The 26150-nt window shown below is 40.3% G+C and overlaps 1 protein-coding gene and 1 long non-coding RNA gene across 6 annotated transcripts in view; both read left to right on the top strand.

Moving 5' to 3' along the window:
• The window catches only part of LOC110959899 (hexokinase-2-like), a 50038-nt gene that overhangs the window by 11017 nt on the left and 12871 nt on the right, over positions 1–26150 (top strand). The window contains exons 1-3 of one of the 5 annotated variants that reach the window (XM_051937742.1): positions 11097–11284; positions 16536–16652; positions 24739–24901. The exons of the other annotated variants lie outside the window; for them this stretch is intronic. Of the exons in view, the coding sequence (XP_051793702.1) occupies positions 16536–16652; positions 24739–24901 (280 nt within the window). The 5' untranslated portion in view covers positions 11097–11284. Of the gene's footprint in view, positions 1–11096; positions 11285–16535; positions 16653–24738; positions 24902–26150 lie in introns of those variants that run through there. 5 annotated transcript variants of the gene reach the window in all.
• Positions 6901–7470, top strand: LOC127530596 (uncharacterized). Its single transcript, XR_007937240.1, has 2 exons — positions 6901–7040; positions 7143–7470. It is a non-coding gene; the product is annotated as an uncharacterized LOC127530596 (long non-coding RNA).

Raw genomic sequence — 26150 nt, 5'->3', positions numbered from 1 at the left:
ATGCTCATCAGTAAGTCTGGACCTGTACTTGGACTTATTGAAGTTCAAGGTGGAGAAGAGCTTTTTGCACAAGTATGTGCTCCCAAAAAGGCACATGGTCCGCTTGAACATTCAGGAAAGCTCAGGGAAGCTGGGGGTCAGTTCTCTCAAAAACTGTCCAAGCTTGTCCACTTTTCCATTCACCTCCCTGAACTTGGCTTTGAGTTCAGAATTGCACTGCAGGTCAATGAGCTCCATCTGAAGCACAGGAGGGGCATCTAGCACATCAAAGGAGAATGGGTCAGCAAAAATTAGAAATGTGGCTCTGTGCGTCTTGAAGCCTGCAAATCTGTGATCAAATTCCTCCTGTAGCTTCAAAATGACCTCAACATACTTCTCACCACTGAATGGTGTGGCTGCATCCACGAGTGCCTTGCATGCTGGGAAATGCCAAAGGTTTGTCTGCGAGAGCTGGGCTTTCCATAACACAAGTTTTGTGGAGAATACTCTCACGTTGTCATAGGCAGCACTGACAAGTTGTCCCTGGCCTTGTAACTTCTTGTTCAGTACATTAAGCTCATGTGTGATATCAACAAGAAAAGCTAAGTCCATAAGCCATTTGGGATCACTTAGCACAGGAACAGCCACCCCATCCTTCTTCATGAAGGCTTTAACTTCTGCTCTCAACTCAAAAAATCTCTTCAATGCATTTCCCCTGCTGAGCCAACGTACATCGGTGAAGTAGAGCACATCCCCATATTCTGACTCCATTTCCTCTAAAAAACCGTCTGTGCTTTAAGCCCCTGGATCTGATTTGGTTGATGCATTTCACAACGACAGACATCACATTGTCAAACTTCAGGCATCTGCTGCAAAGGGCCTACTGATGGATAATGCAGTGCAGAGCTATGGCCTCCTCCACACCCTCCTCTTCCATTGTTTTTTTTGAACAAGTGCCACCAGTCCATTTTTCCTCCCTGTCATTGATGGGGCTCCATCGGTTGTTATTCCAACAACGCACTGCTTTCAAATAAATTTTGCATTTGTACATGTCACAACTGAACAGATTTTGTGTTCAAGTGTAATACATAACAAAAAGTGCAACCAAAGTAAATAAATTATGATAATTTCACCAAAGTGCATAAAATGCCAGAAAAATGTAAACAGAAAATGGGACCGTTGCCTAATAACACTAAAAACTAGTGGTGTGAGATACTGCAAGATTTGGTATCGATCCAATACCAAGTAAATACAGGGCCCTGCGCATTGTAAGTTCATGGCACCCATCTGGTCCCACCTGGTTGCTTAACGAGAGATATTTACCGATGTTCCCTGAACGCCTCACAGCGCAGACCACGGTACATGCTGCTCAGTGGCCGAGTGATCAGACCACTGTGAGAGCAAAATTTACTTAAGCTATTTAAAAGAGTCAGATAAAGTGTCCTCATTTCAGATTAGTCCAATATGAAAGCGATTGATTTTGTCCATATGTTGTTTTCTGTGAGCGGAGAAAACAGCACACGTAAGTGCGCTACGTCTTTTAAAAGGGGAGCGCATTTTTACATTTTAAAGGCCGCGGTCAGTTGTTCTCTTATAGTGGTAGAAGCTAAAAATCATGATTGTGATGAATGATTATTTATTTTTTTACAGCATTGGTCGTTGTAATTGTCTCTGGTTCAATATCTTCCTGCCTGCAGTCTGATCCATCACGGCCGCTGCAGGTAATCCGAATGAATGAGATGAGTTGCAGGACGTGACCGCGCTCCGCGGATCGCCGTGAGCACCTCCCGCAGCACCCTCAGCGCAGAAGCCTGGTCGCCATAGGCACGGCGTCAGGAAGCACTCCCCGAGTCATGCTCGAGAAGAGTTTTGCACCTCCGCAACTCCTGAGCAGGTCGTCGTCCCTCCGGCTGAGGAGAGGCCCCGTGCCACCTCACTCCCTCCAGCTGAGGAGAGGCCCCATGCCGCCTCACTCCCTCCGGCTGAGGAGAGGCCCCTTGCTGCCTCACTCCCTCCGGCTGAGGAGAGGCCCCGTGCCGCCTCACTCCCGTCTTTGGTTCCTGTGGGGCCCATTGCCCCGTCTTCGGTTCCTGTGAGGCCCATTGCCTCATCTTCTGTCCTTGAGGGGGCCATCGCCCCGTCTCCGGCCACTTAGGCTAAAGGCTCCAGCTGCAGTTTCAAGACGGCTTCTCGTCTCCTCTGCAGCCTTCAGGAGGCCTTGGTGAGGCTTTCCGCCTCTCCCGCAGCCTTTGCGGGGTTCCCTGCCTCCTCCGTGTCCTTGCAGAGGCACTCCGCCTCCTCCGTGTCCTTGCAGAGGTGCTCCACCTCCTTCGTGTCCTTATTGAGGTATCCTGCCTCCCCGGTGTCCTCTGAGAGGTGTAAAGCCTCCCCGGCGCCCCTAGAGGAGCTTCACGCTCCCCCCGCGGCCTTTGAGAAGCCACAAGCTTCCTCCACAACGCCTCTGGAGCCAAAAGCTCCGTCTGCAGCCTTTAGGAGACGTTCCGCCTCCTCTGCAGTCGTAAGGAGGCGTTCCACCCCCTCTGCTTCTCTCGGGAGGTGACCTGCCTTCCTGGCAGCCTTAAGGGGGCGTCCCCCTTCCTCCGTATCCTCGTCGAGATGTTCCACCTTCCCTGTGGCCTTGGTGAGGCGTTCCGCCTCCCTTGAGCCCTTAAGGAGGCGTAGCATCTCCTCGGTAGCCCTGAGGTGGCATAGCCCCTCCCCGGCCGCCTTGAGGAGGCGTAGCGCCTCCCCTCTAGCACTGAAGAGGCATACAGCCTCCCCCGAATCCTTGAAGGAGCGTAGCCCCTCCTCGGCAGCCGTATGGGAGTATAGCTCCTTCTCGGCAGCCTTGAGGAGGTGTAGCACCTCCCACCTAACCCAGAAGAACCTTACTGCCTTCCCTCCAACCTTTACAGTCCTTTTTGTCCCCCCAGTCCCTCCTGTCCCTCCGGTTCTTTCAGTCCCTCCAGTCCTTTCAGTCCCTCCTGTCCCTCCGGTTCTTTCAGTCCCTCCTGTCCTTCCAGTGCTTTTAGTCCCTTCTGTCCCTCCAGTCCTTTCAGTTCCTCCGGTCCCTTTAGTCCCATCCAGTTCTAGTCCAGTCCAGTTCTGGTCTAGTCCAGTTACGTCCAGTCTTAACCCAGTTCCGTTCCAGTCCAGCTCCGGAGGGGCCGCCGGTTCCAGTTCCAGCTCCGCCCCCGGAGCGGTGTCCGGTTCGAGTTCCAGCTCCGCCCCCGGAGCGGTCTCCGGTTCGAGTTCCAGCTCCGCCCCCGGAGGGGTCTCCGGTTCCAGTCTCGTCGCCCCGGGAGGGGTCCCTGGCTCTAGTTCCAGTTCAGCCCTTGGAAGGGTCCTACTTTCGCCGATTCCCGGTCCAGCCACCGGTCCGACCTCCGAAGGGGTCCCGCCGTCACCGGTTCCCAGCCCGGCCCCCGGAGGGGCCCCGCCGGGCCCGCTGCCGGTTCCCAGCCCGGCCTCCAGAAGGGCCCCGCCGGGCCCGCTGCCGGTTCCCAGCCCGGCCTCCAGAAGGGTCCCACCGATTCCGCTGCCGGTTCCCAGCCCGGCCCCCGGAAGGGCCCCGCCGGGCCCGCTGCCGGTTCCCAGCCCGGCCTCCAGAAGGGTCCCGCCGGGCCCGTTGCCGGTTCCCAGCCCGGCCCCCAGAAAGCCTCCACCTATGCCATCTACCGGTTCTCAGTCCTGGCTAACAGTTCCCTGTCCAGCCCCAGCCTATCCAGCCCTGAACCTCCCTCTGACGTTGTCCCTCCCACCCACCCAGTCCCAGCCCACCCGTCCCTCGGGCCGCCCCCAGAGCGGTCCCTCCTGCCAGTTCCACAATCGACCGCCGGCACCCCTTCCGGTCCTGTGTGCGCCAGGAGGCGCACCTTGAGGGGGGGGGGGGGGGGTACTGTCACAGTCCTCCTGTGCCAGTCCTCAGAGCCGACTCATCTGCCAAATGGTGAGCAGCTGTGCGTTTCTACACAGCTGGCGCAAATGACTGATCAGCGTCAGATAAAGCCCGGCTCCACTCACAGCTGATTGCCGGTTCATTGACTCACCCTCCCTGCTACACTCGCGTCCTACCAACCGCTTCACTCCGTTCTCCATTTCTGCACGTCACTCCCCGGACTCTGTTTTCCCCCCTTGGACTCTGTCTCGCCGCTAGACACTGGACTGGACTCAGTAAGCCTCCTTCCCCTTTTGATTTAACTTAGTTTTATGTTGTATTCAACCTCGGCCTTCGGGTCCGCTTTCTGTTTAGATTAGTCAGTTTAGTTTAGTTTAATTTCTTTCTCTGTTGTTTCCCACCTGCTTCCTTATTTAAGAATTTGTTTTGTTTTCCCTATTAAATCCTTATTAATCTTACCTTCCTGCGTATGCAGTGTTGCCAACTTAGCGACTTTCTCGCTAAATCTAGCGACTTTGCAAAGCTCCTAGCGACTTTTTTTGGTCAAAAGCGACAACAAGCAGCAGGTCAGGTGCTGCTGTGAGCTTCTCCCCCTCCCAGAGCACAGGCTGTCAGTCCAGTAACATGCAGCAGTCCCAGTGAGGGGAGGGGGAGACCCACATCTCTCCATCACTCCGCGGCCAGACGGCAGATGAATCGCGCATGCGCAGTCAATACAGATCCCATCCAGACTTACGGAGCCATATAAACAAAAATGTTTCTTCACTGTCATGCTAAAATAAACCACAGCATTTAGCCTCTAGTACAAAAACATATTTTGGGTGTTTTATATTCACTTTTTGGTCTCTTCCACGTTATTCCTCTCTCCTACAACGTTGATTACAATTACATGCAAACTGGGAAATATGCAAAGTAGGCGATGACGTCATTTAGCGACTTCTAGCGACTTTTAGGACAGCCAACAGCAACTTTCCTTGCTGAGGAGTTGGCAACAGTGTGCGTATGCCTGCTGCTTGGGTTCACACACCAGTTTCGTGACAGGAGGTACTTCATGTTGATCATGTTTTACATTGTAAAGTAGCCTAAATATTAAGTGGCTGTTTGACTGTGCAGTTGTTTTATCCACATAGCCTAAATGTCGGCATCCGTATCATGTCCTGTTAAATAATTAAGCCTATTTAAACTAACATAGACTTCTGCTCAGCCAACAGAAAGAAAGCAGATGCCTGTAAAACGGTGGTATAAAAGGTCATGGATGCATATATATATATATCTATATCTATCTATCTATCTATATACAGTGCCTTGTGAAAGTATTCGGCCCCCTAGAACTTTTCAACCTTTCGCCACATTTCAGGCTTCAAACATAAAGTTATAAAATTTTAATTTTTTGTCAAGAATCAACAACAATTGGGACACAATCGTGAAGTGGAACGAAATTTATTGGATATTTTAAACTTTTTTAACAAATAAAAAACTGAAAAGTGGGGCGTGCAATATTATTGGGCCCCTTTACTTTCAGTGCAGCAAACTCACTCCAGAAGTTCAGTGAGGATCTCTGAATGATCCAATGTTGTCCTAAATGACTGATGATGATAAATAGAATCCACCTGTGTGTAATCAAGTCTCCGTATAAATGCACCTGCTCTGTGATAGTCTCAGGGTTCTGTTTAAAGTGCAGAGAGCATCATGAAGACCAAGGAACACACCAGGCAGGTCCCAGATACTGTTGTGGAGAAGTTTAAAGCTGGATTTGGATACAAAAAGATTTCCCAAGCTTTAAACATCTCAAGGAGCACTGTGCAAGCAATCATATTGAAATGGAAGGAGTATCAGACCACTGCAAATCTACCAAGACCCGGCCGTCCCTCTAAACTTTCACCTCGAACAAGGAGAAGACTGATCAGAGATGCAGCCAAGAGGCCCATGATCACTCTGGATGAACTGCAGAGATCTACAGCTGAGGTGGGAGAGTCTGTCCATAGGACAACAATCAGTCGTACACTGCACAAATCTGGCCTTTATGGAAGAGTGGCAAGAAGAAAGCCATTTCTCAAAGATATCCATAAAAAGTCTGGTTTGAAGTTTGCCACAAGCCACCTGGGAGACACACCAAACATGTGGAAGAAGGTGCTCTGGTCAGATTAAACCAAAATCGAACTTTTTGGCCACAATGCAAAACGATATGTTTGGCGTAAAAGCAACACAGCTCATCACCCTGAACACACCATCCCCACTGTCAAACATGGTGGTGGCAGCCTCATGGTTTGGGCCTGCTTTTCTTCAGCAGGGACAGGGAAGATGGTTAAAATTGATGGGAAGATGAATGGAGCCAAATACAGGAGCATTCTGGAAGAAAACCTGTTGGAGTCTGCAAAAGACCTGAGACTGGGACGGAGATTTATCTTCCAACAGGACAATGATCCAAAACATAAAGCCAAATCTACAATGGAATGGTTCACAAATAAACGTATCCAGGTGTTAGAATGGCCAAGTCAAAGTCCAGACCTGAATCCAATCGAGAATCTGTGGGCAGAGCTGAAGACTGCTGTTCACAAACGCTCTCCATCCAACCTCACTGAGCTCGAGCTGTTTTGCAAGGAAGAATGGGCAAGAATTTCAGTCTCTGGATGTGCAAAACTGATAGAGACATACCCCAAGCGACTTGCAGCTGTAATTGCAGCAAAAGGTGGCGCTACAAAGTATTAATGCAAGGAGGCCGAATAATATTGCACGCCCCACTTTTCAGGTTTTTATTTGTTAAAAAAGTTTAAAATATCCAATAAATTTCGTTCCACTTCACGATTGTGTCCCAATTGTTGTTGATTCTTGACAAAAAATTAAAATTTTATATCTTTATGTTTGAAGCCTGAAATGTGGCGAAAGGTTGAAAAGTTCAAGGGGGCCGAATACTTTCGCAAGGCACTGTGTGTATATATATATATATATATATACACATGATTATTTAGTTCTCTTTTGTGTCTTTTCTTGTCTTTTGGCCCCTTCACACCACAACAGACTTTGTAACTGTAAGTAGGCAACACTCCAAAGATTTATCCAAATGGTAGTTTAAGTTTACTGAAACATGTCACTGATCTAGGATGAAGAGGATGAAACTGTGTCTGCTGCCTTTACAGAGGGGGATCCAGAAAGGCATACAGAGGTATGTTACTGATAGTTCTCTTCTCATTCACATTTTGGGTGGAATATAGAGTGTAACATTTAGCCTACACTGAAGTATTGCACATTCTCATCTTTTTAACAGAGCATGGCTGGACAGCAGCAGGATGGTTCCTCAGCTTCCACTGCAGTGAGATGGATGTTCAGGAAACACCAGAGGTTCATTCTGTGGAATTCATGTGCAACTGTATAATTTAATGTCCTCTATGTATTCCCAGTTATCAGTAAAACGGATTTACAAACTGCATTTGCTGAGAAAAATCCAAAAAACAGATTAGGAGGGCAGATCTGGAAATTGAAATACTGGAGCACAAGTTAGAGGTGGTGATGGTCACAGGTGAATTATGTTAACTACTGGAACATGAACTGAACTATCTGTTTTATTTGTAGGAAATAAAGAAGACCAAATGAAACGTGTATCATGTCTTTATTTGCTGTGGTGGTGATGATGGTGACTTAAACTCTAAAGTGATTATTGCATACGGTGTCTCTGACTGCTCTGCTGTCCTGGATAGCTGCAGGTGGATGGGCTCATCATCTGGGTCTTCAGTTTGTAGGGCAAGGTGTTGCTCTCCTCTAATAGTGGTAATATTATGAAGAACAACACATGCCACAGTAATATCACAGGCCCTCTCAGGGGTCACCCTGAGGAGACGTAGGCTCTGGAAACGGGCTTTCAGCAGGCCTATGGTCATCTCCACCCGGGCTCTGGTCCTGCAGTGAGTCCGGTTGAAGTTCTGTTGGGGGCCTGGTTCAGGGTCAGGGTATGAGGTCATCAGCCTGGGTTGGCATGGTAACCCCTGTCACCCAGCAGAAGGCCATCAAACTCTCCTGTAATGTATAGTGGATACATCAGAGCATATTAAAGGAGGGAGACAAGAGAATTCTATTGTGAAAATCTTTAGGCTGCTGACCACGCTGCAGTCTGTTGCTCAGGTTAGACTCTCCATAAATCCTGGAGTCATGAACAGACCCAGACCACGTGGCCTCCACATTAGAAATGATGTATGCAGCATCACATATGATCTGGACAGTGCAGAGAATGATAGATGTTGAACTATGATGCAGTCTTTAACATTTAGAAACAGGAGTCAGTCTACCTGTAGCCTACCTGCACATTTATGCTGTGAATGGACTTCCTGTTCATGATGTGAGGGAGCTGTGATGGGGATGTGTGGGCATCTATGCAGCCAATCACACTGGGAAATCCTAAAAGAAATTCAAATGACTAATCCCAGTCTGAGGCTGCAGCACAATGTCATTAACAGAATATGATTTAAAATGAATTTAACAGATCTCTGCATCATTCACCTGCAATCCTGTGGAATACTCTTGATGTTCTGACAGGTTTATGTCCACAATGATGAGTAAAAGTCGTTTCAGAGCCAGGAAAACTTTTCTGACTGTCCTCCATACAGTTGTCTTACTGTAGTGCTCTGCATCTCCAATATTATATAAAAACTTTCATTTGCAAAGAACCGCAGCGCAACACACAATATCTGCTGGATGTGAGAGCATGACGGCGGCTGGTAATGTAAATGTAAGGACGGATTAGGTTGTTTATGTAGATTATGGACTTGAAACGATTACGAAACGGTACCGCTCAAACAGAAAATTGTCCAGAAATGCGAGAACATTTATGCGCGGTCTGATAACAATCTACTGACGAATATTTAATTATCTGTGCAGTAAAAGTGTTTTTTAAAAGTGTTCTGAAAGTGACTTATTTTTATCGGGGGACGACTTTTATCAATTGCTGACCAAAAAAACAGCACTAACTGTTGTAGTTTCTCGACGTTTTCTTAACTTCTCACTCTCTGTGTCTGCACTTTAGATTGAAATTTTCTTGCAGTTTGACTTGAGGTTTGTGTTTCCTGTGACTCGGCTGTTTTGTAAGAATCTGACACAACGTTCAGTTGCACCAAACTGGCCAAAGTTTAGGAGAATAAACTGGAACTGAAGTTCAGATGAAGAAACTGAGAGAAGTGGAGTAAAAACTCACATATTCTAACACACTGAGATGCTGCTCGGCTGCAGGACGACGATGAAAACACTGACAGAGACAATATTCTTTTATTATCAGTTTTTATTGAAAGAAATCATTTCATTCACAAAATGTCATCATTGTGAGCATTTTCATATTTCATAACCTGCAAGTACACAAAAAATAATAATATTTAATTGCATTTTTGTATAATTCACTAGCAGATTAGAGAAAGTTACACCATTTTTACTACATATAAATGTTTTTCAAAAATCATTATTTTACAGAAATTCATCATTATTTTAAAGGAAAAATGTGTGTTAGGGATTGAAAAATTGTTAATATGAATATTTGTAGACTGTTATTTTACAGGGCTGCACAGTGGCGTAGTGGTTACCACTTTTGCCTTGCAGCGAGAAGATTCCTGGTTCAAATCCTGGCCTGTTCCTGGGATCTTTATATGGAGTTTGCATGTTCTCCCTGTGCATGCGTGGGTTTTCTCCAGGCACTCCGGCTTCCTCCCACAGTCCAAAAATATGCTGAGGTTAATTGATTACACTAAATTGCCCATAGGTGTGAATGTGAGAGTGATTGTGTGTCTGTATATGTAGCCCTGTGACAGACTGGCGACCTGTCCAGGGTGTCCCCTGCCTTCACCCGAGTCAGCTGGGATAGACTCCAGCACCCCCCACAACCCTAGTGAGGATAAAGCAGTGAATAGAGAATGGATGGATGTTATTTTACAGATTATCCCTGTTTTGTTAAACTACAGATAATATCTGAATAAAAGTTGTTGTTTTTTTAGAAATAACAGAAAACATGTATTAATTCACATTTGATTTCACATTGACCATTAAACATTACAAAAACAAACCAAAACAAATAAAAGCCCGGTGATTTCAAAATTAAGAAGCTGGGTTTTTTTAAAAAAAAATTGTATTGCATGTATTTATTTATTAAAAGTCTTAAATTGTATTGCATGTATTTATTTATTCAAAGTCTTAGATTGTATTGCATGTATTTATTTATTGCATGTATATATATTGGATATGTGTTGTTGTTGTTGTAAAAAATGATTTAAAAAATGTTTTTACATGTTGACTAAAGAAAAAGTGTGTGACCCTAAAATCACACTGGTTTACTATATTTAAATCAGCTAAAATATTATTACTTTCAGGATATTTTAAAGTATTTTTTGTGGATTTTGAATGCTGCATTATTCAACTGTTCATAACTTCTTCTTTTTACAGTGTAGGAAAAAATATTCTCATGTACATTAAAACTGCTGCACCAGATTTAAAATAAAATAAAAAGTATATTTTATATCAAAAGTATATGCAAATAATAGAGTTTTAGAATAGATAAGAAAAAATGCAGAATAAGACAAGACATAAGTAGAATTCCAGGTAATCTGTCTGGAGTTGTCTAAATGATCAAACGTTTGGGGCCACCCAGACATGCATGTTTTCTATGAAAACTCCCACTTTTATCCATGTGCTAACATAACTGCACAAGGGTTTTCTAATCATCAATGAGCCTTTCAACAGCATTAGCTAACACAATGTAGCATTAGAACACAGGAGTGATGGTTGCTGGAAATGTTCCTCTGTACCCCTATGGAGATATTCCATTAAAACCAGCCGTTTCCAGCTACAATAGTCATTTACCACAGTAACAATGTGTAGGCTGGATTTATTTTTCATTTAAAGTTATTTTTTATTGAAAAACTGATTTTCAAGGACATTTCTATGTGACTCCAAACTTTTGAACGGTGTTGTATTTACTGTATAATTCTGTATTTTACTGGTTTCCATCATTCTTCAGCAGATGTAGCTCTGAATTGAACCTGTATGATGATTTTTTTTTTTTTTTAAAGTCTTAAATTTCATTTTAAATGAGTCACAAACAGGTGACTCACCGAGTTGCGGATGAATTCAGCTGCACTTTTACTCAGAGAAACAAAACAAACAAACCCCCAAACAGACTCAGCTCTGCTTCAGATTCATTTTGGATTCTTGACAAACTCTCGGTTTTGTTTCGGCAAACTTCCTCTGCAGGTCGTCAGTGTCGGTTTTTTACGTGAAATCAGCTGTTTGGGCTTCGTGTTGTGGCGCGTAAAAGTGATCCACGGGAGGACGAACACGGAGCGTCTCCTGTTGCGACACCCGTGAAGTGGGAGGAATCTCACCGAGCCTCATTCATTGAGGAAGTTCACTGTCAGTTGGAGCAGCAGGACGCAAAAGGTGAGTTCCTCTACTGATTATTCACATCAGACGAGCTTTTTCTAAAGAGAATCTGTCAGATTTTTATTGTGTTTCTACAAGTTTGAGCTCAGAAAAGCATCAGACTGGTTGGTTTCATCCTCAGAGCTCCTCAGCAGCCTTTACAGCTGCTCCTCCACCTGAGGCTGTTTTACATGTAAAGTTGACACAGTTTGAACATCTCAATATCTTGTCAAGAACTGGTTTGGTTTGTTTTCTTTCACCTCAGATCTGGAAGTGGAGATAAAACGAGGCTCAAGTGTGTCTGAAAAGCCTCAAGTGTAGTTCTAAGTGTGCGATTTACAGACAGTCCAGGTGGTAACCAGGTAGTTTCTGCTAACCTGAACTCTAACACGTGTTCAGGGTTGAATGTGGTGACGTGACGAGGCGTGACTCTTCTTCAGCCTCCACATACTTCTTCAGGTGACAGAACATTCAGTGCTGCAGCAGCATCAACAGTAAGTTCTCTCCGTCCAGTAACTCAGCCCTAAATGTTCTCTCCTCCCTGAAAAGCAGCAGAAAGCTTCACAGAAGTCACAATGTCTTCAGGGGATTTCTGAGGGTTTTACTGACCTGAGCAGCAGTTTACAGGAAGTTACAGTCAGCACTTATTGGGAAACTAAATCTACCATTAGGACCCACTGATGAAACACTGGTCTGTTAAAGCCGACACATGAGAGGTAATTTTAATTTTTTTGGATTTAAAGAGCAAAAACAAATTAAACAGTGGCTTTATACAGCTGCAGATGGATTTAAATTGTCGTATTTAACATATTTGATTAAAAAAAACAAGAAGGTCGACTGGAGGAATTTATAATAAAAACACTTTTTTAAAAAGGCTATTCTTCAGAAAATGGAATTTTATTCTTCTTCTTCAACTTTAAAAGATGAGTCTGACCTAAAAGAACAATGAAGTTCAAACTTATATAACCTAATTTTTTATGTTTTTGGTGGAGGAGACCAAAAACAGAGCAAAAAGGGCAAATATTGAATTTAGAGGGTGAATACCAAGAATTTTTGCAAACACATTCAGCGTAACAGTTGATTAAAGTTTGATTTCTCTTTGATGCAATTTCAGAGTTTTACTGATTTAAATCTACAGGGGGTCCTCAACTTGAGTTGATTTTAAGTCCGAACTCCATCGGAAGAGTCTGACTTATGCTTGGGAGCCATAATGAGGGGCAAAAAGTTAGCAAACGTGGCACAATCCAAGGTGGCGTACAACCAGCTAATGTAAACAAAGCTGTCTTATAGCGCCATGTGACGATGTATTCCTCGGCTCCGCTCATCAACTAGTTCCACGTAACCAGTTTCAACGTAACAACAAAATGCCATTGGACGAGGACGTCATAAACCGAGGACCCCTGTACTTACTGTGAAACTGAAGCCGAAATCTACCATAAAGACCCACCGATAAAACCCTTCCTGCTAATTTTCAGGATCTGAGCTGTCAAAGCTGACAAATAAGAGGTAAATTTTAGTTTTTTTTATTAAATAAGCAAAAACATGATCACACAGATCAAACAGTGGCATTTAACATCTGCAGGAGCTGCTGTAACTAGCTGTCGCTCTCACGGCACCATCTTAGAAAAAAAATCTGCCGGTGGCTTCAAATTGTCGTATTTAACATCCTCTAATAAAAAACAAGCAAGTAAACCGGTGGAAATTATATTTTAATAAAAAGCTCATTTATTGACATCATTTCTGAAAAAACAAACAACCCGAATGTGGCTGTTTTTGGTGGTGGAGACCAAAAACAGAGCAAAAACAGCAAATATTGGACTACCACACAACAAAATAATTGTTGCTCTCACTGTATGGCTGCGACATGATTAACATTCTCAATGAAAGAGGAAAAAAACACAGTTGAATCAGCTGTTTCTGGTCTTTTATCGTCCAGTTTCACATTAGAGGAACAATCATTCTCGTGATTTCAGAGACTTTATTTAACTCATCCTGAAAGTGGAAGCAGTCGTCCTCAGAAATAGAAAGATTTTTAGTTTGATGAACTCAGGTGTGGATGTTTTAATGCTTTACAGGTGAGTTTTGTTGAATCTTTACAGCGTAAAATCAAACCTGTGAGTTTCATTCTTGTTTGTATATTTTTTATTTTGGCCTGTTTGATTAATTTTATCTGGATCATCTGGTGGAAGTGAAAGAAGCGCTCGGTCCTCTTTTGTGCATTGCAGCATTTTCCTGTTTGTGGACTTTCAACCACCCTTAACTCCATATGACCTTCAGAAAAAAACAGATTTAATGTCTTTAGTTGTTCCCTTCATGACAAACTTAGCAAACACTACATCTTCTCATGAGTGTCTTTTATCATTCAAACAGTCAAGAGTAATTGCCATTAAATTAGCAGTATTGTTCAACATGCTAACACGCTTACAGTGATGATGCTGGCGTCTTGATGAATTAAAAAGTCAGAATTTCTGAATTTCAGTCTGAAAATTTAACTGGAAGTTCAAACTTGGATTTCAGGACCTCACCAATCCCCAAAATCCAAGATTGCCGCTCAAGACTTGAACTGTAGTCACAGCTGTAGCTATTTGCTGTTTAATAGCATTTTTCTCTCATTTGCGCCTTATTAAATCAGTTGTAGACAAAGTACTGTTCAACTTTTATCTGCGGACATGTTGCTATGCCGTTTGTGTGCATAAAACACAGATAATGCATTGTTATAGTATTAGCCGCTATTGCTAACAATGGCTAACCTGAAGACTTTCTGGGAGACAGCCAGAAAGTCTTTTTTCTGACTTGTACCACTTAGGTGTGACGTCTTTTCTAGCTCAGAACATGGTGTCTGTTTAGTAGTCTGTTTAGTCTGTTTAGTCTGTTTAGACTGTTTAGGTTTTTTTTAATTTTTTTTTACAGTGATTAAGTAATGGAATGTGTTTTGGTGTATTAAAACAATATCATTATTTACAGATAGTTGCTGGTATAGTCAGTGTTTTTTACTTTTATATCATTACACTATTCCATCTATTTTTTTTAATTATTTTTTTCTGGCACTTTTGATGGCAGATTTTTACATTTTTGTAGTCACATTTTTATTTTATTTCTTTTAAATAGTGTGTTTATAATGAACCCATGCAATTAATAAAGGCTACTAATTATTTCCTTGATTGCTATAGTTTTTTTTAAAATATATTATTATATAAGCAAAAAAAAGGTTTTTATTAGATGTATTTCACAGTAAAAAGGAGCTGATGAAAACAAAATGGCTTCTCGACAGTATGATGAACGCTTTTTTGGATACTTTTTTACTTCTTTTTTAATAGTATTCCACCATATTTTGACATATTTTTCTGGCACTCTTGATGTCAGATTTGTACTTTTTTTAACAGATTATTTTATAGTGTGTTTAAAAGCAATAAATAAATAAAACTGAACCTATGACTGGCCCTAGATGGAAAGTCAAAGGATGCTAAAGGGTTGAGGATCAATATTGATTAAAGGAAAGTCCACACACAGCTGGGGAAGCAAATATTTGACCATCACGCTAAACCACTGAGCGATGGCATTAATAAAATACAGTAGTAGATCTTCAGAAGCTTTTTATTACTGCAAATATCACTTTAGTATAGTGTTTTATAGTTTATTGACAGAATTACAATTACTGAAAGAACATTTCTAGAAGGGAAGTCAGTGTGACTGTTAAGCTAAGCTAATCAGGACACGAGATGCTAGCTTCATGCTCTCAATTAGTTTATATTTTTTTAGGTGGTTATTTATTTTATTTTGCAGAAAGTGAGACTTTACACTGCATTTATGAGTTCCAAAATCCAGAAAGATGGTTACTTTTTTAGATTTTTTTATTTGTGTCCATGAAAGAGAAGAAGTCTTTCTGGTGGGATTATTTTAGCTTTTTAGCAGTCATAAATACATGATAGTGAGTTTTCTCTCATCACATACGGTTCTCCTATTTAGTTTTTGGATCATGTTTCTAACTAACAAATGTCTAGGAAGTTATATCAAGTGGAGAAATTGAGCTAAATTAGCCACACAAGCTCACAGCTACCCAAACTAGTTAGCTGCTAGTTGCTACAGATAGCCATTGTGAGTGTCTCCCAAGTCAGCTGGCAAACATTTGTTTGCTCCTAATTTAGTTGTCACATCATCACAGGAAATCATTTTGCTGCACATTTCATGTTAGTTGATTCATTATTTATGTTGCTTTAAACTCATAGTAGACTTTAAAGCTACAATGCTAATATTACTAGCAGTTAATTCAATATATGTTTTTGGAATTTTTATGTATTTTACAAAATAGGATTTATTTTTTTCAGCCATTTCTCTATTTCTTAGCAATATTAGCACTGAAGATAAGTTAACAGCATTTAATATAGCACCACCCAAGCTACAGAGCTAACTTTGCTAGCACTTTAACGCTACATTTCAGAAATTCAAACATTGTGTCAAATTTTTTTCAAGGAGACACACAATCTGTGTTGTGGTTTGTCAGTTTAAGGCTGGTTGGCAGTTTTTTTAATGATCAACAATAACATAATCGACAATAGCGCTGCTGTTAGCTAAGTTTTGGATGCTACTTCTTCTAGCTGTTAAGCAAGGAAGTGCAAACTGGTTTATCTCAGAACAAAAACAAAATTTCAATGTTCCAGTTTCTAAAATCTTATATATTTAATAATTGCTTAAAATTAGCAGCTCACTACACTACCTCCAGTCGAGACTATGAACCATATTTAGCCATATTTCAGTGTTTGAGCCGGCTGGAGAGACTTTATTTATGTTTATATCCATAAAGGATAAAATACAAACCTCCTCATGGACATATAGCTTTGGTTCAATGATACTACATTAGGAGCACAAGGGTTTTAAAAGATGAAATATATTTCTTTACTGTGGCTCCATAGTTGGTCCAAATCTCAACAACTATTGGACAGATTTCTATTAAATATCGTGTTGACAGATGATGGACGCCACCAGAAAATTAAGTTTTGCCTGCCTCGTGAAATATCTTCTATGTTCATGATCTCAAGAAGATGAATCCTACCAACTTTTGGGATTTTTATCTCCATGATGTTGATATATGTAGTTTTGGGTGACATTTTTATTTAATTAAACTGTAAAAATGGGATGTTCAGCCTGTTTCGTTTGTCTGTGATTGGTCTACTTATCATGGCCAAAGTCAAAACTAACGTAAATAAACCACAACCAACATGATTTGTATTTGCAGTTTGAGCGAACTGACCTTTTAATCTCTTCTGTCCAGATGAGCAACATGGAGGCAAACGGCAACAACAGCCTTCAGATTTCCAAGAAGCGAAAAATGAGTGGCGACACTTCGATGCTTCACCTGGACGGCATCCCTCCAGACACACTCAGTGAGGTACCAAGACAGAAAATCTGATTTTTGTTTATAAGAACGTAGCATGGAAATCCCCAATGAAAATGGGGGAAAAAATGCTTTTCTGGTCTCCACTGGATGTATTTCCAAAAAACATACAGGATAATACCACTGCTAGTTAGCACTGAATAAAACACAGCTGAACTTTATGGAATTTATTAAGTTTTGCAGCTATTTGGAGCTAAACTTAAGTATGAGACTGATGAAAATTTTGACCCAAAATGACTAAGGTTGTGCCAAGTTTCACGGCTGTTTATTCCAGTAAGAAGAAACTTGAGGCTTACTAAACTGAGTAGGATAAATTGTCTTAGAACCATTAGTATTTGCACCAATTTTCATGCCATTCCATCAGCTTAATGGAGAGTGCTAAGTACAGAGCTAACGACATAGAAACCACACACCTAATGTCATAGAGAGGTGCTAACGACACAGATAATGCCATAGAAAGAAGGTAACTACACAGCTAATGTCAAAGAAAGAAGCTAACCACATCGCTAAAGTCATAGAAAGAAGGTAACTACACAGCTAATGCCATAGACTGAAGCTAAATACCCAGCTAATGTCATAGAATGAAGCTAACCACACTGTTAAAGTTATAGCGAGAAGCTAACTACACAGCTAATGTCGCAGGAAGAAGTTAGCTACACAGCTAATGTTGTAGGGAGAAGCTAACAACACTGCTAAATTCACAGAAAGAAGCTAGCTAGACAGCTAATGTCATAGAAAGAAAGTAACTACACAGCAAATTTTAAAGAAAAGAGGTAACTACACCGCAAAAGTCATATAAAGAAGCTAACCACACCGCTAAAGTCATAGAAAGAAGGTAACTACACGGCTAATGTCATAGTAAGAAGCTAACTACACTGCTAATGTCCTAGCTGTCTTTCACTGGATAACTTACACTTTGATCTGCTGGTGGCACCAGAGGAAAAGTCAGAGAATCACCAAAATCAGTAAGATTCATGCCAAATTTCATGGCAGTCTGTCTTGTATTTGTCAAGCTATTTCAACAAATATTTAACTATAGTGTAAACATAACAACATTGCTAAGTGTTAACAGTAATATCTCTACAATACAAAGATAAATAGAGGCAGGTGTTGTTTCAAAAAATGCATTTTATACTTAAATTGAACCCAAAAGAGGAAAAACTGAACAGATTACAAATAAATATTATAATTAAGACAGAGCAAATTCAACCATTAGACATATTCTTTAGGCAAGTTGAGTGAAAAGAGTCCAAAAAGAAGTTTGTGATTACATCAGGATCTTGTGATGGAGATCAGGACTGAGCAGCAGGTTTAAGAAAGTCAGCGGCACTGCTGGGAGGATTCTCAGATTGAGAAACCACAGATGTGATGTTAGCATGATTCATAAAGGAGGATCAGTCACAGGAACATTATGTGACAGATGAGTGGTAATGACTCCAATCACAACTTTATTACGTTATTTCTGCAAGAAAAAAACTTCCAGTGTTCAACTGCGTGACCTCAGGTTCACCAGGTTTACTGAGATGGAGGAATTCCTCTTCATTGCTAGAAAACCTCCTGTCTTCTTAGTTCTTTCATTAAGAAGTGTTGTTTAAAGGATTTGATGTATTATACAGAAAAAAGCATTTCCTCACTATCAGCAGTTTAAAGTTTTCTGGCTTCTTGTTGAATTTAGTTAAACCTCTGTGTAGGTTATAGATTAATAAAGACAAATCTCAGCTTCATTTGAGCAGTTTTACGTCAAGGTAGAAGGAACTTTTTAACACGGGTTCCAGAAGTAGCTGAAAAAAAGGTTCTTAGTTAATTTCAACCTGCTGGGAAACATACGTCTTTAACACACAGGCTTTATAAGTCAGTAGACGTACATATGGTAAAAAAACAAAAATGCAATGGTGCCAAAAAACAGCATTAAAAACTGATGGAATACTGTAACGTTCAAAAACTGTAAAAATAACGGCAAATATTTGTAAAATAAAATATTAAAACAGAATAAATTTATGGTCACACATTGTAAAAAGAGCAAATAATTTATTTGTAAACACATACTGTAGATATTTGATGTGGACATTATTTTATTTTGGGTTTTTTTAGAACTTTTTTGACAAGGTTTTACCTGATATTATCTGCATTTTAATTAAAAAAAACTCTGTAAAATAACAGTTAAAGAAATGATGGACCACTTTAAATACTTGATATACATAATTTTTCTTTCCAATAACATCAAATTGCAATATTTTTTTAAAAATACAGTCAAATATAAAAACATGTTTGTAAAAATACAGATTTTTTTTAAGTGTAGATTTTATTTACACTTTTGGCCTGTTTTTTAATGCTTAATTTGCAAATAAAATCTTTTACTTTTATTATTTTAAAGAAAACACATACATTTGTTATTATTCTTGTTCTTTCTGTAATTTAATCAAACAGGCAAAAACATGCACCGTTATTCAATCCTTACGATAAATCTTTTTTCTTTAAAATAGCATCAAAGCAAATATCTGGAAAATAATAATATCTTAGCTGTAAATTTCATCTAATTCTATGCTCACACATAAAAGAAAGAGTGAATTTAATTAAATTTTTTTTGCATTATTTACAGTTGTTATTTTTACCGCTTACATGTAAATTAATAGTTTTTCTCAGTAATTTAACAAAGCAGGAAAATATGTACAATAACAGCAAATTGTTTAAAAACATTGAAACTTACAAAAAAATTCCACAGAAAGAGTCTGTGAAAATGGACACATCTTTCACTCCTTTTTAGTGTGATTTGTTTATTTAAATGCTGTTTTGGTTGTTGTTTACATCCTCTCCCTCCGTTACCCTGGCAACTCATCATCCACTCTGTTACCAAGCTTTCTGGTGTTTCTTGTAGTTATGAGCATAATTTTACAACTTTTAAAATCTTGAGTAGTTTATTAATGAAGTTTTAGTCACTGTGACTCTTAGCTAACTTCATTAGTGAGTAATGCTACTAATAAATCTAAGAACAGGACCAGTCTATGGGGGTAGAAGGTAGCGACATGTGGGTTATTTTATTGTTTTTAAGTTCGGAAACATGTTCACCACACATCCTGCAGAGCTTTCCTGACTTGCTGAGTGATTTCCTGTGCTCCTCGGCGTGTTCTCTGCTCATTTTTTAACCCTCTTTATTATCTTCTTTAGCTTTAAACTCACCTCAGCTTCACCTCAACTATAAACTGTAGCTCTCTGTTGAATCTGAGCCAGCTGATGTTGAAACTACACAATAAACATCTACCGTGGCTGCCAGTTACGTCTGAAAACCTGCAATTAGTGTTAGTTATGCGGTCTGTATCTCTAGCACAGTTCTTCCAATATTGATGTAAATCTGCACAAAGTAAAGCTGAGATTTCCCACTTTAATGTTTTATATTTAGCTATTTCTTATTTAATTTACTTAAACGCAGAACCACAGGAGCAAAAAAATATAAACTATTCAAAAAACTTATGGCCTAAAATATCCTCAAATACCAACAGTTTGCATGTCCTTTGAGTGATTTTATTTGTCGTAAATGATCTTTTGTTGTTGCTCGGTGATTACACAGACTCCCTTTTTAAACTGCCACAGTCACGATGGAGGAATGAAGTCAGCCTCGCCTCCTCTGATGTAAAAGCAGGAACGAGCATGTACAGACAAGAGGCGGAGGAAATTCACTCCTCTGGAAAATTACTGCAGCTCAAAGGGGTGGTGACAGTCTAATCTGATCCTGATCCTGGTCTGCAGCCCTGTCTGCCATGTGTTCCTCAGCTTTACTTATTTCACTGAATAAATAGCACAGGTGCTGATAATGTGGAGTTTAAAGACTTTAAATGTCACTTTTAACACCGTTCATAAGCAGTGATGATTGGAATAACATTGCAAACCAGACAGAAAAGTTGTCTAAAGTTGTGTTGTTAACTTCTTTCTATGTTTTTGCTTTTCTAGATTTTCTTTTTGCTGTTAGCTATCAGTGTATGACTTTAGCTGTGTAGTTACCACCACCGTCTGACTTACCTGTGTAGTTAGCATCTCTCAGTGACTTTGGCTGTGTAGCTAGCTGTCTTTCCATGGCTTCAGCTGTGGAGCTAGCTTCTTTCTATGACATTAGTTGTGTAGTTAGCATCTCTCAATGACTTTAGTTGTGTGATTAGCTATCTCTCTGTCTTACGTTGTGTAGTTTGCTTATTTCCTTGACTTCAGCTGTGTAGCTAGCTTTTGTCTAAGACTTTAGCTGTATAGTTAGCATCTCCCAATGACTTTGGCTGTGTAGCTAGCTTATTTCCATTACTTTAGCTCTGTGGCTAGCTTCTTTCTATGACTCTATTTGTGCAGTTAAGTGTCATTCTATGACTTTAGCTGTCGTTAGCTACTTCCTATGACATTAGCTGTGTAGTTAGCTTTTGTCTATGTCTTTGGCTCTTTAGTTAGCTTCTTTCTGTCCCTTAAGCTTTTCTGTTAATGTCTTCCTATGTCTTTAGCTGCTTACTTACCTGTCATTCTATTACTTTTGCTATGTGGTTGGTGGTCTGTGTGACTTACCTGTCTAGTTAGCACCTCTCAAAGACTTTGGCTGTGTAGCTAGCTGTCTTTCTGTGACATTAGCTGTGTAGTTAGCTTCTTTCTGTCACATTAGAAGTGTAGTTAGCTTCTTTCTGTGGCATTTGCTGTGTAGTTAGCATCTCTTAATGACTTTAGCTTTGTGGTTAGCTATCTCTCTGTCTTACATTGTGTAGTTAGCTTCTTTCTATAACCTTAGCTGTGTAGTTAGCCCATTTCTATGACTTTGACTGTGTAGTTAGCTTCTTTTCATTACTTGAGCTCTGTGGTTGGCCATCTTTTTGTGTCTTTAGCTGTGTAGTTAGCTTTTTTCTATGATTTTAACTGTGGAGTTAGCTTCTTTCTAGGACTTTAGCTGTGTTGTTAGCGTCTCTATTCCGTGAATTTCTGCTGTGTTGACAAAAGTATTTTCACAGGAACTGCACAGTTCTTTATCCTGATATTTTTCTCGAAGATCTCAGGAGGTAGAATTCAGGTTATAATTCAATAGTGAAAAATATATTTGCAAGTGTTTTTTCCTTTGTAAAGCTGCAGCAGCAGCAGCTGTTGAAACTTGTCTGAGGTATTTTAGACACTTGTAATAAAGAACATGTGTGATGGTTCGTAAAAAAAATAAGGACCAGACTGCCAAGTCAAATATTCACCGTGAGAATATCTCGCCACACACAGCCTCCATGTTGAAACCTGGATGTACAGACACATTTCACAACAGTTTCACCCTCAGAGGTTTCAGGGTGTGTTTGGAGCAGATTAGAGGCTCCAGGTGGATTCAGTTTACTTCATGTGGCCTGATGATGCAAAAATAAAGCAGAACTACATGAAATAAACACAGAGTTTATATAGTTTTAAAGAGATCCACACGGTGTTTATGGCATTAATAACACAGCAGAAGAAAGACAACAAAGATATTTTGCAGTTTATGTGCGAACAATTTCTGTCTTCTTTGTATTTTATTTTGATCCCAGATTAATTTTCAGGAACATAAACGAGCAGTTTGTCCTCTGAGCTTCTAAAAACTGGAAAATTGTGCTGTGTTAAGGAAGCAGGAAAACAGGAAGAGAAAAGTGAATTGTTGTGGTCATCCCCAGAGAATCATAAGACGGGAAACGTTTCATTCAAAACACAAACTTCTGTGCAGGGAAGCGTCATATAAAACTGAGCTCTTCCTTGAAAATAAATAAAACAGTTAAATGCAGCATCACTTTCACACAAATAAACATTTCAATATAATGCAATGTGATAATAAACCTACAGTTGAGTTATTTCTGTTTATGTCTTGTTAAAAGTCAACTTAGTGCTTTCATTTTCATTTTCATTTACGTTCAAAGTTACAAAATTTTAGACTTTTTTTTTTTGCTATTTTTCAATTTTCTTTCCATTTTTTACACTCCATGGAGACACCTATTCAGCCTTTGTTTCCCCTTCTAGCAAACGCCTTCATTACACGTGTTTCAACCTTTTTCTAAAGGATTTACTCCTTTATATCGTCGTGACCTCCTCCTTCATTCTTGTACCATATTGTGTCCGTCGCTGCCTCTGTTAAAAGTAACGAGCTGCTGTGAAGAATCTCGAGGTCAAGCCGCTCTTTTCTCCCGCTCTGTGTGCAGCATGTTCATACAAAACTAACACAAACACACGAGGCAGCCACAAAGAAATGCAAACCGACCATGAAAAACACACAGAACAACCAAAAAGAGACACACATCCACCACAAAGAAATGAGGACTTACCATCACAAGATGAAAACAACCACAAAAAAACACTGTACCCCAAAAATGACTGCAAAGACACAAAAACTGAAAATAAAGAGATAGAATTTGCCATAAAACTGCAAAAAAAATAGCAAAATAGACAGAAAATTACTACATAGATATAAAAAATTACTTCAAAGAGAAACAAAATGACCAGAAACTACCAAAGAAATACAAAATTACTCCAAAGCAACAGAAAACAACCACAATAAACACAAAATAACTGCAAAAAGACACACAAAACGACCCCAAAGACATGCAAAAATACGATAAAAAAGCAAAATAATGATAGAGACATACAATGACCACAAAGAGCCACAAAACAACTACAAAATGACAAAAAAAGACTGCAAAGCAACAGAAAACGACTGCAAATAGACACAAAATGACCACAAAGAGACACAAAAAAATTACAGTGACCCAAAAGACTGAAAAGCAACAAAAAACAGCAAATGGGTGCCTCAAAGAGACACAAAATTACAAGAAAAAGACGTAAAACGAATACAAAGTTGAAAAACAACTACAAAGACATTTAAAACGACCAAAAACAGACCCACAGCAATCAGAAAAGGACGATTCTTTAGAGAATTATTGATTTTTTTTTAGTTCTGGAACTCATCTCTGCAGCGTTTTCATTTTGAACTCAGCAGATTGTGATGAAACATCGCCATCTGGTGGTGAAACCAGAAATCACAGCTTTGGTTTCTCTACTTCTACAACAATATGATGGTTTTTATCTCTGTTACCTGCTGTGATTGTTAAAAAAAAAGGTAGTGTCTACAGATACGGACCCGTAGCCTGTGGCCTACGGATACGGCACTTTGCCTTATCATAAATATTAATGAGACGTACATGAATATTAATGAGCCGGCTGATGAACGCGCTTTGTGATTGGCTGGTAATCCGACGGACATAAATATTAATGAGCCGGTTTGGTAATCCGAGTGATGAAGGCGCTTCCGTGATTCGAGGTGAATCTGCGTGCCGAGCCTGTCATGTCAGTCATCTGCTGTTCTCTTTTCTATCATGCATAATGTCTAATAAATATCATTATCTGACTTTTTCACGGACAGCGATTTGGGGGTTGAAATCAGCACTACTATTAAAAATAGCAAAACTTTTTATTCACGTGACCCTGTTCTAATAAAGCACAAACAGCAAACAAAACAAATGGCGGAACTAACAGCCAGCAAACTACAAGTATTTATTTACCTTCAAAAGTAGCGACAGACTATTACATATTAACAACCTAAACAAAACCCTGATGTATTTTCTGCGTCTGTCAACACAGACACTGCACGTCAGTCACTTTAATGTTAGCGGACTCTCTCACTCTCTCACTCAGTGTTTGTTTCATATTCGACATCCTTAACTTTATCTTGTAAATTAGCGTCCGAAATTAAATGGGAACATTTGCAATGGAGTTCGTCAGCCGCTTCCACCACTGAACGCGGTAAACTACTTAATAGGAACTGGACTTCAAACAATTTATACACGGCGTCTAAAAGCGTAAAAACTGCAATGTCTAAAGTGTGAGAGGAGACGGTGTATTTTTGGTTAAATTATACAATGTTCGCCGTCAAAGTCATTCATATAAACTGCCTGTAATGTGTAGCAAATAGTAGTTAACCGGCGCCAGCTCTTCAGTGACCTTAACGGGTCCGTACCTCTAGTACAGATGCTACGGGTACGGGTCCGTTCCATCAACCTAAAAAAAAACGATACATCCACATCTGAATCTTTGACTTAAAGGGTTTCATTGATTGTTTCAGGTGGAGAAGTACCTGGAGCCTTTCCGTCTGTCTCTGGAGAAGCTGAAGGAAGTTTCCGTCCGGCTGAGGAAGGATCTGATCCGAGGTCTGGGGAAACACTCGCATCACAGAGCCGCCGTCAAGATGCTGCCCACCTTCGTCAGGGCCACGCCGGACGGGACGGGTCAGTTCACCTCCAACACCAGACGAGTTCAAGTAGAGAAACGTCTTATTCAACAAATAAACTGTTTGTGGAGATTCAAACATTAAATCTTGAACTCTCTGAAAAGTTTTTAGAGATAACATGTAGTAGTTTTCAGTAGTAGTTAGGTCTTATGGCTGTTATGTGTCTTCTTGTTGTCATATTTTTTGATTTCCATGTCCCTGTGGTGATTTTGTGACTTTTTGTAGTCGTTTCCTTTTCCTGTTTGCTTGTCTTGGGTCTCTTTGATCCTTCTGTTGCAGATGTTTTACCTTTCATCTGCGACTTGCAATTCCATCGAGAAAATGAACCAGAAAACGGGTTTAAGTAAAGCCGACAACAAAGAGACTCAAATTGACCACGTGCCATCGTGTAGAGAGACACAAAACGACAAAAGATAGATGTAGGTCCACCACACAGAGACCGAACTGACCAACAACATATAAACTATTACAAACTGACCAAAAATGACACAACTTGGCCATAAAGAGATATAAAACAACTACAAAGAAAAGCAAGACAACCATAAAGACATAGAAAAAGACGAAGACTCTTGATGACTACAAAGATACAAAAGCAGCCACAAGAAGACACACAAAACAACCACATTAAGGACCACAACCATTACAAACAGACAAAAAATTGACACAACTTGGCCATAGACAGGCAGAAAAACACCACAAAGAGACACAAGATGACCACAAAGACAAAGAAAAAGACCAAATAGAGAACTCACAGTGACAATGACTGCAAAAGGAGTTACTCCAGAAACGCACAAAACAATCACAAAGACACACGAAATGACAAAGACCCAAAACCATTACAAACAGATAAAAAATGACCACAACTTGGTCATAAAGAGACAGAAAACAACCAAAAAGCAACACAAAATAACAACAGAGATACAAGAGTCAAGACCACCACAGAGACACAAAACAACAAAAGATCGATGCAAAACCACCACAAAGAGACAAAAAAGACACAAAACCACCACAAACCCATAGAAAACAACCGCAAAGAGACTCAAAATGACGACAAAGAAATGCAAAACGACAGAAAATGGATGCAAAACGACAGAAAATGGATGCAAAACCACCATAACGAGATGCTAAAAGACCAAAAAGACACCAAACCATTACAAAGAGTCAGCAAAATGACCACAACTTGGTCATAAAGAGACAGAAAACTGCCACAAAGAGATCCAAGATGACCACAAAGACAAAGAAAAAGA

Source organism: Acanthochromis polyacanthus, chromosome 17, assembly GCF_021347895.1.
Source record: "Acanthochromis polyacanthus isolate Apoly-LR-REF ecotype Palm Island chromosome 17, KAUST_Apoly_ChrSc, whole genome shotgun sequence".
Lineage (NCBI taxonomy): Eukaryota > Metazoa > Chordata > Actinopteri > Pomacentridae > Acanthochromis > Acanthochromis polyacanthus.
Note: the sequence above shows the minus strand (reverse complement) of the source record. Positions and strands in the feature narration are given on the sequence as shown.